At 36.4% G+C, this 12,431-nt stretch overlaps 1 protein-coding gene across 1 annotated transcript in view; it reads left to right on the top strand.

Annotated features, from left to right (window-relative positions):
• LOC122399415 (dentin sialophosphoprotein) overlaps window positions 1–12,431 on the top strand; it is a 130,340-nt gene that overhangs the window by 24,346 nt on the left and 93,563 nt on the right. Inside the window, exon 3 of the mRNA XM_043400089.1 lies at window positions 3,384–3,946. Within this exon, the coding sequence (XP_043256024.1) occupies window positions 3,384–3,946 (563 nt within the window). The remainder of the gene's footprint in view (window positions 1–3,383; window positions 3,947–12,431) is intronic.

Here is a 12,431-nt window from a genome sequence, read left to right as displayed (position 1 = left end):
GAATTCCTACGCATTTTCGAGAAAAAAATTCGAGTAGGGGCTGAAATTTTTCGGCAAAATTAAAAAATTCCAAATCGTTCTAAAAAAATTATAATCGGTTGCGGGGGTCAAATACAATCATTTTTTGTGGATACACATACCCCCGAAATCCTACCCATTTCCGAGAAAAAATTCGAGCAGGTGCTGACATTTTTCGGCAAAATTAAGAAATTTCAAATCGTTCTAAAAAAATTATTTTCAGTTGCGGGGGTCAATTGCAATCATTTTTTGTGGATACACATATCCTCGAATTCCTACGCATTTTCGAGAAAAAAATTCGAGTAGGTGTGAAATTTTTCGGCGAAATTAAAAAATTTCAAAACGTTTAAAAAAAATTATTTTCAGTTGCGGGGGTCAATTGCAATCACTTTTGGTCAATACACATACCCCCGAAATCCTACTCACTTTCGAGAAAAAAATTCGAGTAGGTGCTGTTTTTTGACAAAATTAAAAAATTCCAAATCGTTCTAAAAAAATTATAATCGGTTCCAGGGATCAATTACAACCATTTTTGGTGGATACACATACCCCCGAATTCCTACGCACTTTCCAGAAAAAAATTCTTTACCGAAAATATACTGTGTGGCCAGAAATGTTTCTACAACCTTTCGACGAAGCCTCAATCAACGTATCGTAAATCTATTTCAACAGCCGGGTAATTTATATTCGATAATTTTCAATAAATACTTTTTTAAGTACCGTGCCTCGACGATTAAAACTTGTTTAATACCGTACGTACTGAATCATGCTGGATCTGTTAGGTTTTTTTATTACGTAAAAGTGATCGATACTACCGTGTAATAGTATCCGGTTTCTGCGGCAGTCAGAAAAATATGCAAATTTTATGTTGTCGTTGAAATATTACACATTTTATTTTTCTTAAAAAATGACGGTCGGTAAATATTAAAAATGCAGTATTACTCGGCGATCAATCTTCTCGGAAAGTTCATGAATGAGATTAAAATTATTTGGTGAATTAAATTTTCCATAGAATTTCAAAACGGATTACACAATTAAAGTTTTAGCGAGTCACAAATTCTGAGGGATGGCGAACAATTAATGTATCAATATAATTAGATATTTTGTCGTCTGTGAGATATATCACTTAATGAATATTTCTGTTGGTATTATTAGATCGCAAATAACGTTTATACGCCGTGCTTGGAACGTCACTGCAATTCATAAATAGTCTTGTTTTTATAAATCATTCGAGTATTTTATTTTCGCTATCTGCATTTAATAAGCACCCTTTTAATCAAAATTTTATCTTTATCGTTATCAATTTATACGAAATGTATTCCACATTGCGTTGTAATTTTTTTTAAATTCAGATTGATCAATTATACAGTAATAGAAGTCGAACATTGAATTAATATTACTAGACGCTTGTATCTTGCTACACAAATCATTGCCTGGTCGTATTCGCAAGAAATTATAGTCCACGAACGTAATAAATGGCTTTGATAGATATACACAGTATCGTTCTGCTACATGACTCGAAAATTTCAAAAAAACATGTCTACGTTCGTTAAACTTATCACCCACGAATTATTCATTCAAGCATATGGATTATTTTTCTGGCAAGCAGTATATCTTGGGTAATAAAATTGACGCGGAACGGTTGCTCGCGCGTTTTATTGACTCCCGAAGAAAGCTATTACGTTTATCGCGGCGAGGAAACTGCAACGAAAATCCTCGTTCCAATTAACGTGATATTTATTTTGAATTAAAATTTAGAAATTGGACAGAGTACGTTTGAACACGTTGATCGTTGGATTTTTCGAGTCAGGTTGATTCGAGTCGAACGTCGTTCGTGTGCCACGTATGTCTATAGCAGATTGCAAGAAAAGTAGCATATTACGAAACATGATTCGGGCATTAAAACGCGCGTGAAGCTATTAGAAGGAGCTCGCACTCGTTCAATGAGAGCTAAGATTAGCGCGCGGCCGGTGGTTTAGCTTCGTTTAGTTCCGTTTGGCAACGTTTCTACCAACAGCGCGAAAAGTCACTCTACTTAGGTAACGACAGATTATATTTATAGATTATCACCGAAATTGGAAATACAATAATTGGATCCCCGCGAGAATTATAATTTCTCCAAGTTCTGTAAGCTTTTGCAATCTCTCCAAGATTCGAAATCTTTTAATTAGTTCCCAGTCTCTTGCCCGATCGACAAACTTGCTAAAACTCGTGCACGCTGCTATCTTCTGCTCGTGTTCCAAGCGAATTGTTTAAATAAAAAATTGGCTTGTGATATTTATTTGTAGAATGTCGAAATTACGATTCCACGTTTATAAGAGATCCAGTAGTTCTTGGTATCTAGTTTCTTTACTCAAATCGTCATTCTTGACATAGAGTTTTCCAATAAGAGTGATCAAACTTTAAATTCGATCGATCGAATCGATTGTTACTGTCGCTATGTTTGTTATTTGCTTGTTCGAGTCACGTGACATTTGTATTTAGCAGCGCTTTACGAGTCATCGTGGAAAGATACACGGTTGCTCATCGAATATATTATAATTCATTACCAAATTCTTATTCGAACAACGTTTCGTGGACTTTGGTTTATAGTCAACAGAACTCATAATTCGTCGTTTAGTGGAAAAATTCGAAACCATTGGTTTACTTGTTGATCAACATATCCCAATGAGCGAAAAGAACATTCCTATTGTAAGGGAAAGTGTTCCTCAGAATTCAAATTTGTCGTTTCCGTGACGATTCTAAAGATTTTCATCCTTCCAAGATCCAGTTAAAAATCTTCCAATTTGTTGCCATTAGTCCTTTTCTCGTGTATTCCAACAAACCACGACGATTACAAAGCAAACATTATTCGCGATAGTGGTGAGATACATCCTGATTTATGTGCCGGAGTCATCGAAAATTGGGTTAATCGTATTCACTGCACCAAACGCAATTGTGGTCATTTAAACGATATTCCGTTTCATGCATAACGTCCTCGAACGTACATAAAAATAAAACAACGAGCATCGAATTTTGCAGTTCGGTTTAAAGTTCAGAATCAGAATATTTAACGAGTGTCCTCCGGAATCGCGTGGTTTGGTCGTCGTGGTTGCACGTTCGTTTTCATACATCCGAGGCTCGTGCGTCGATGAAAGTATAAAGACGATACGGTTATCACACAGCGTGGTACAACCCAAGCATACGAACGTATGTCGAATCACACAGCGGTGCGCGGAACCACGTAACAGGCGAGCCTTTGTAATTGCAGACCTTGGGAGAGCCGAGTGTCACAAGTGCAACCGAACTGAATAATGGGCTCTTTGTCATAATTGCACACCGAGATCGTCGACCACGCTCTTACTTATTCACGCTTCGTATTCCAGGGAAAAACGTGGACGTCCCGATCCCCGAGAGGATCATCGTAACCAAGAAGAGCGTCGCGAAGATCGAGGAACCGGAAGAAAAGAACGAGAGCGTCTCCTCGAAAGCGTCCAGCCCATCCACTTCCGAGAAATCCAGCTCGGAGAAGATCGATCAGAAGTTTAATGCCACCTCGAGCGTGCCCGAATCGAAAACCACGGTTGCGTCCTCGATGACGATCACGACAACGCCGACGACCGCCAGCGTCACGCCGACAACATCGTCGTCGAGATTCACGACGTGCACGGTGACTTCGCCAACGTCCACCACGAAGCCACCGCTGAGGAGGAGGCACACCACCGGGCCCGGGATGACGTTTCCAGCGACCGATCCGCCGACGTACTCCACCAGCATGACCTTCTCGAGGACCAGCCCGCTTCCCAGTCCCCATCTTGATAAAAGGTTCTTCGACAGCAGCCTGATAGAAATGAAAAGCCAGGCGAGCAGTTCCAGCACTCTCGATTACGACTCCACCGAGGAAGTCTGGATTCGAAGGGTGGATTTTGTTCAGGAAAGAAAGAGAAAGGTAAGTGAAATTCATTCTGCACTCTTCCTTTTCTCTTGTGGAATTTTAATCACAAATTTTCAAATTCCGTTTCTTTGCAAACAAATATACAAGTCGAATACTGTGAAGCAAATGTTCTTTGTACGAAGCATTTTTATTTGAAAACTGACTGATGTTATAAAAACGTATTTTTTTAATCGTATTGGTTGAAAGAGCAGGAAGTAATAGCAAAATTGATTTGCATTTGTATGGCATAATTTGATGACGTGAAAATTCAATTAAATTCTCATCAAGCAAACAAATTTTAAGTATAAAATATAAATTGTCAAAGTAGTAAACTGGACAGGCTCGTATCGTCGTGTCTCACAGACACATTAAATGGTTGAAAGTCTAATCATTCTCAAAATGTTGCTATCGTAAACGTACGAATAGACATTGCGAAGTCATCCTTGATAATATTCTGTTATACGGTACCATGATATAACAATTGGATAGAAACCAAGAATTAAGTAACATAGTACGATTGTTTGAAAACAAATTATGCTATCGTCAATACTTAAAATAATAAGAGATGCGTTAGCAAATGCATGGTACGTAGGCGTGTATGTATGTATATTGAAACTGCAATTTTGTATTATTGACTCACTCTTTTCACGAAGAATCTCCTTTTTAGTCATACCATGAATTATACTTCATTCAATATATGTTGAATATTGAGTACAACAGTATTTATAATGTTAGTGCTAAACGTAATAGTTAACGAGTAATTTTCATACTTATTACTCAAGAATAGTATTGGTACTTGGTACTCTTATTCGCTATAGCTAGAAGACTTAATAATTTATAAAGTTTCATTATCATGGATAGCTCGAGTCACTGTATCGCTGGAATAGTACAATTCATGGAACAATTCTTCCATATGCTTAAGAGGAACGGCCCGAACCGTCTAATTGCAGTAATCGACTAATTGCTACGAGGAGGAACGGTCTTGCAAATTTGTTTACCGTGGACGCGGTATGAACTGTTGCGAAAGTCAGTGGTGCAAGAGTATCCTGCTCACGCGTGATAGAACAAAATTGAGGATTGAGTTTCAGATTGCGACACGGCTATTTGCATGTTTCTCTAACAATGCGACAAAACGTTCCCAACAACTAAAACTAATCTCTTGATAGGCTTCGTTAGTTGATGTCTTTTGAACGAATTCACCCGTGCTTGAACAGGAAATGGCCGACACTGATATTACATTTTGTTTCCGGCGGAAATACACATTTGTTCGTATAAAAAATAATTTCAACGAAAACAAAGTCGTGTGGCTGGTTCCAATAATAATAAACGCAACAAAAATGTATTGCATATTCGCTTGCGAACGAGCGACCATTTAAAGCGTCGTTCACAACGAGCAAGGTGTGGTCGTTGGGTATATGATCACTTGTGGAGTTATGGTCGTCACGAACGGCCAATCACGCGAGTGTACGATCATCGATTGGCAACTCCGCCTCGCGCGTGATCTCATCAAGGTGATTTTTTTTGTTTAATATCATAAATGTACTTTCAGCAATCTTCGACGCTCGTGATTAATTTATCGCCTTTTCTCGTGTAGTTCAGAAAATTGGTATCACGGAAATTCTATTTCAAGTCAAAAAATTAAGCACGAAAATATCGTTACTACAAACTTGCAATAAATATTACAAGAATTTTCAGTATCGGTTTAAAGTTGATAATTTTCTCCGATCGAAGAGAGAAATTTTGCATATACACGATCTGGAATTTTATATTAATTAAATATCCGAATTAATTTCACTATGCAATTATCAATTTTAATTTCGCTTCAGCTTCGACATTGTTCAGAATATTTTATCTCGATTTTAACTTTTCTGCGAGAGTACGCGCAATCCGGTGGCAATGAAAATATAATCAATATGGCTGAACGTGTTTCGGAGATTTTATAATTAATTTATTTATTTTTATACATTATTCGTTCGATCGGAGAATATTACATTTGGGCAAATCAGTTAACGAAACTTACGTGTTATTTTTTTTTATTTAATTTACAGTTACCGATTCGCGAACAGTTCAACTTTTCTTGTTAACGTTGGTTCGTATATCCGACAACGATGATATATGGAGCTTTCCAAATTATGATTTACACTCGTGAAATTGCGCTCGCGAATCGTGTGCGACTGCTTCCGTAAACAACCAGGCTAACGGCCGATGCTCGGTATAACCATGGTGTTGCACGGTTATAAAAAGAAAGGTTCGACGAACCGGCCGCGTGGAACTTTGAGGGCCTTACCTTCTTTCTCAGGAAAGGGTAGATTACCTTGGTCACGAAGCGCCCAGAGTTACGAATACGGACCTTGCTAACGAAGTCCTTTTTCATCGTTAAAACAATCGAGGTCGATTTTACAGCGTGCTTCGGCGCAGCTAATTCCGCTTTTACAACGAAGAAATTTAATTCGTAGCACGAATGCTTCGATCCTCTAAAAATTGAGGCGAACATAATGGACGAATATATAGTTATTCTGACCCATAATACACTTTGAATCGAATAAAACAAAGAAAGATAATTCCGAAGAATGAATCAAAAATTAACAATAATAGAAATCCTGTTTGGTTCAGTATGATAATAGCTTGACAATTAGTGGTATGTACTATAGCAAATCTTAGAAGAATTTTTTTATACGAAAAAAAAGAAACATAAGATGAGTGACATTAATTGACTCTGAATTTAATATTGTTGTGTTTTATTTTTTATATAAACTAATATAAAATAATAGTTCGATAATACTAATTTAAGCATTGAAACATTCAGTCAGTGAAAACACTATAGCTAATCTTATTCATTGTTTCGCGTAGCGTATATTTATTGTAGAAAGTCGGTAAAGTTAGAAACTGAAATGACCAAAGTTTCACCCAAGGTAAGACGATAAAACTCTATAGATTAAAACAGTTAATCAGTTTGTGCACGTTACCATAATCAGCCGTCAAGGCCGTGTGCTATAAATTTGAATACAATCATCCGTATGAAATCATATAATGATATTAAATGATACAAAAGATGTTCAAGATGTATGGTCCTAAATTCACGATATCGTTTGGCCCAGATCTCGATGTGGCTTTAATGATTCATGTAGAAGGATGGGGAAAGGGGAACGTAGGTACAAGGCTTCCTTTAAGCTCTATCGATTCGGTTGAAAGACGAATTACAATGCGTTGAGGACTGTTATGACGGATATCTCGTCACGTAAGGCCTCCTTTGCCGATGCTTTTGTACGTGAATTGCTCACGTAAGTAGCAATGCGTAGAGATAAAGTTAGTAAATAAATCATATCTAATTTTGGATTCAAAATATGCTAATGGGTATAACATATAAACTGCTAATTTACATCGGATTATACTGGATAAATACTGCGTACAAATTTATAGTATACGCGGAACTTGTACGAATTTTAATTAATTACGATCGAGGCTATTAACATATTGGAAAAAATATTACAATAAGCGATAGTAATTAAGTACGTATTTTATATGATAAAAGTATTTCTTTCGTATCTTTCTAAAGGTAAACGATAGAGTTAAACGAAGTAAACGCGCTTTATTTGTTGTTTGCGATATTTTACTCTTTGTTGCGTAACACAGCCGTCTGACGACTCATAAGCCCGTTTTAGAGTACAAAGAATTTTACACGTGCTTCGTTTCGCTACAGGCATCCGGACTGTGTAATTGCATCCCGGTGTGCAGTTAATCTATTTCAGTCTTGACATTTTCATGTATCTTTTGTTCGTTCAAATCTCTCGGGCTCACGTTCGATGATAATTTGACTTGTTTGATGACTCTAATCGTTTTCATTGCGATTAAGAAAATCACGGAGCACGTCTTTATCGTTGAACGTTCACTACTCGGCAATACGGTTCTAGATATTTTTCGTGGCGATCGGTAGATGGCGCCGCGATACGCTGAGATACCAGCTGCCATCTTTGCGAAATTATTCGCAAGACGAATTGAAGTTAAATATTCGAGGCGCGTGTCACAACAGCAATTTGTTAATACCACAAATGAAATAATTTACTCCTTTGTTCTGTCTCTTCGTTGCACTTAAGTAGTTACATATCAGATTAAGCTTGTCTGCCACGTATGGTCAAAAAATACGAAAATAACAATGAATCGAAAAGAAGAATGTTACGTGCACGGACAGATTCGGAATATTATACGAAAGATTCTTTCGTCGAATGATCGAGGTAGTATAAAATGTAGAGGCGGGTCTGCTCATTATTAACATAAAAAGTGTGCGATAGTTTTGTCTAATTAGATACATATTTTGATAGTGTCTAACGGAATATATGCAAATGAAAGAAAGAAAAAACAAGATGGACGATGCGGTTTATATTTCCGCGGGAAGTACTCTGATCGTTAGAATTTCGATCGCGAAGCTTCCAGGTAAGAGGATATTTTGAAATCTCGGTCGAACGTTTCTCGCGCCCGCGAAAGAGTAGCAGCGAAACTATACCAGACATTTATCGTGCTAATCACAATTCATCCGAGATAAGAGAATATTACAACAATCCTCCAGGGAAAATCATTATCGATACGGTTTCTCGGCAGAATGAAAAGATATCGGGCGATAGTGTATCCCGGTACCTTCTACCACCCACGAGTGCCAGCATTGTCAGTCACCGTTGAAATCTCGATGAACACCCGGTCCTCGCGGCATGAACATTTGAAAACCTCGGGTGGTGCACTGTTTTCTGTATAACTCGTGAAACCATGTCGACGGCGTCGCTGGGCAGAATTCGGAAGTACTCTCTTGTACCATATTTGGATGTTTGTCCAGATCGTGGAACGTACAAGGTATTCAAAACGTCCCTCTAATCATGATTTTTCAAATAAAAACGCCAAATACCATTTCCTATACACGGTATCGATGGCCCGTTTCGTACGGTCAATTTACGCATTATCGCGAACTCGATTTGGATTTGAGGTTATGTCCACCCTGCTATGTCTTCCCATAAGTAACCCAACGTTCTATTGGTACATATTCAAAACGTAGTAAACAACTTTCTGCCAGTGACTAAGATTTTTTTCAATTTCATCTTAATTTCGATCTCGTGGGCTTTAAGTCGAGTAACTTTAAGACTTTTTACTTTCTATCGTGAAGAATTTGACGGAATAGTATTGAATAAATACTGCGAATGATCAATAATTTTCCGACTGGGGCCTTCTAATGTTTATTACGTTTACGAGACATATTTCATCGCGTTATCAGAACTAAACAAAGTTCCATGTCATTTATAACGATCTAATTGAGTTGTGATACAACTCAAACACTGTTCTATGTTCTCTTAAACCGACAATAAAGCCTTCCGCGAACGTGTTCCGATTCCCTGGAATCGGTTTTAATATTGCGGTTTTTCCATGAGTGACTCATCGTCTTTGAAGTTTAGTATGACTGTATCCATTATTCATCTTCACAATTCAATCTTGTTGACAATTCACGTGCCAATCATTGCTCGAATTTGGAATTATTTCTAATCTATTTTTAACGATGGTGAACTACGCTACAGAATTTCAGATCGAAAACGCCAGGTTCATATTCGAGGCTGCAATTTTATTAATTAAAAACAAGTTACTTATCGTTTAGTTTCAGTACTAATTAATTTACGAATGTACAAATTTGAAGGCTTCCCAATGAAGTTCATATTTATTTAATTCATCCCCGATGACGGTCTATTTTGATAAGTACCGCAGAAATATGATCCTTTAATTGTTTCGAGCGACGTATGAATTGTTTAGGACCGAACTGATGACAATCATGAGATCTATAATTCAAAGTACGTTGCGGTAATCGTATTTGATATTTGCGTTTAAATAATTAAATCGATGGGGTTGTTAAACAGATGTAGTATTTAGCGCTGGTACATCACCTTTCACATCATTTTATCTTTCGTATAATTTCTTATCACGAATTTTACGTAATATGTACGTCGTTTTGATGCACAACACCAAAGTTCTACTAACGTGCAGTAAAAGCTGCGCTGATTAATGCGTTCTGTCTATAAACTAAAGCGCTTAATTTACCGAATCACCTTCGTCTCAGAACTAGTATCAAGTTAAACGCTAATTTCCCTTTTTTATTGCAGTTACGTTTCACGCGTAGAAAGTTTGACGATTGCGTCAGAAACCGTTCGTCCAAGTTCGTAAGATGATTAATGGATACGATGCAATTGGTTTTCACATTTTTCACCTATATTTTCTGCATTTGGATACAACTGTTTTCGATTTCTTATTAGTAGCTTCGCTCGTAACATTTCTTCGACAAATCAAAAAAATGATACATCGTGGATCGGATACTTCTCACTTAGGTGAAGTGCTTCTACACATTTGTTTACATACTTTGTTAACTGCGATCTCTACCGCCGATCAGGATATTTGGTAATCTTATCTATTTGAGCTTAAATATTGATTGACTATTGGCAGGGTGTATTAGACTTAACAAAGACGCAATGGAGATTCTCTCATCTAAAGCGAGATATATTTTTACAAAATATGATTGATAGAACACCTAATCCTGTTTCCAACGCCGTTTTCTGTGAAAATATGAATGATTACATTCGAAACTTTATCTAATCACGGTAGCGTAAATTAGAACGTAAACATTGATTATGTTTTTAAAGAAAATGGGATTAATGTAATGGCATTAATTAAAGGTTTTTGAAGTCAAAGAATATTTTGACATTGTATATTGTATCGCTTATTTTATTAGTATAATAATGTGATTCTGGTAATGTTTAGTTTGATGATATCTATTACTCTTATTATAACTTTTTTAATGATACGTTTTATAATACGGTTATGTTTAAATTTGGTATTTTTACGTTAAATGTCGGTTTCAATTTGGAGACTCTGGGAGCTTAAATTCATGCAACACAGCATCGATCACAGAATAAATTTGCTGTGGTGTAGCTTGTCCTACTTAGTATCCGATTCAGATCTGACACAAATTTTCTATTTGGCCACAGCGGTCTTGTTCTTTTTCAAAGGGCAATGTTATTTATTCCGCTTGGCTCTTCTTTCCAATTTCTTGGGGGATTCAAATTTTCTCTTCTCTAGATTTATGATTAAAGTAGAGTGATTCATGTATGCGCAACCTAATCGTGTACCAGTGTCTGTCGATTGTCTGGCTTAAATAATAGTCTATAGAGTTGATCGTGTTTAGTATCGGTTAACAATCTTAAAAAAATAAATATTATCGGTTCGCTTTCAAGAATCAAATCTATGTTCTTACAGCTCTATTTCGCTATCTGCGAAATTAAAAATTCAACAAATAGTCGTACGAAATTAGAATCGATCGAAAATTAAATATTTAAATTTATTCTTTTTTTTGTTATTAACGCAACAAGTTCAACGAGTGTGCGTTCTTCCTGTTGTTGTTTTATCTCCATTTCTATAAATAGAAGTCGATGCAAGGTAGAGCAGATAAAGATTTCTGTAAAATTTGAAAAATGTTTCATAATATTATACGGTCTGTCCAGTGCATGTCACAAACCGATAAAGAATCAAGACGATACTGTCGATAAAGAAATAATTGTTCTAAAAAAAGAATAATATTCGAGTATTAAGAAAGATGAATTGTTATATTTTAATGAATCATATTAGTTTCAGTAACACGATTATACAATTAGAACTAACATCTTCGAGATAACAATTATAACCCATTGTCGAATCTTAAAATACCAAGTTATAAGAGATACGGAGAGTCAAGTACGTAGTATGACTTATCCTGTAAAATACATAAGTCATTTTATGATGCAGTTATACGGGGAACAATAGAAATGCAGAGCTCGTTGAAATTGACGACAGAACAGTGAATGAAATTGAAAGAGAACCGCTGAATAGCTGCAACTCGATCATATCACCTCTTGGATTTCATTTTTCCTTATGTTGCATAGAAAATACGTGTTCGATCGTTTCTATATTTATTTTAATCAACACACGTGACGTTTCTCGTTCTGAACTCGAGCAACATTCGATTGATCAAACACATAGTGAGCACATATGTATACGATTTGGAGTGTACAGTAATCCCCCCCTATAACACGGTAGATTGGTTCCGCGTTATAGGAAAACGAGTTATGTACAAATGATTCACGTTTAAATCGAATATTAAGGAAAAATTATGTCACGAACGAAATGTGTGCATTTTATTAAAATCAAAGAACATTTTAAATAAAAAACGCGAAATTGATTATGAACTGTACAAATCATTATAAATTTCACAGTACAGAAATATAACGTGGAAAATCCCCGCGTTATATGGGGGAAAACACGTGTTATACGAGGGACATGAAAACGCGTTCTAAGAGTACCGTGTTATAGGGGGGATCTGTACTTCGTAAAGATACGATCTATGACAAGATTAAGTCTTTTCATTGTTTTTTTTTTTTTTTTTTTGAGAAATTTGTGTCTGTTGCACGTGTCGCTGAAGTGTTTAATTTTCTTCCTGTTCCCT

The sequence above is a fragment of the Colletes gigas genome, unplaced genomic scaffold (assembly GCF_013123115.1).
Source record: "Colletes gigas isolate AHSC1104 unplaced genomic scaffold, ASM1312311v1 Colletes_gigas_Sc00013, whole genome shotgun sequence".
Classification (NCBI taxonomy): domain Eukaryota; kingdom Metazoa; phylum Arthropoda; class Insecta; order Hymenoptera; family Colletidae; genus Colletes; species Colletes gigas.
The sequence above is the reverse complement of the archived record's forward strand: the minus strand, read 5'-3'. Positions and strand labels throughout refer to the sequence as shown.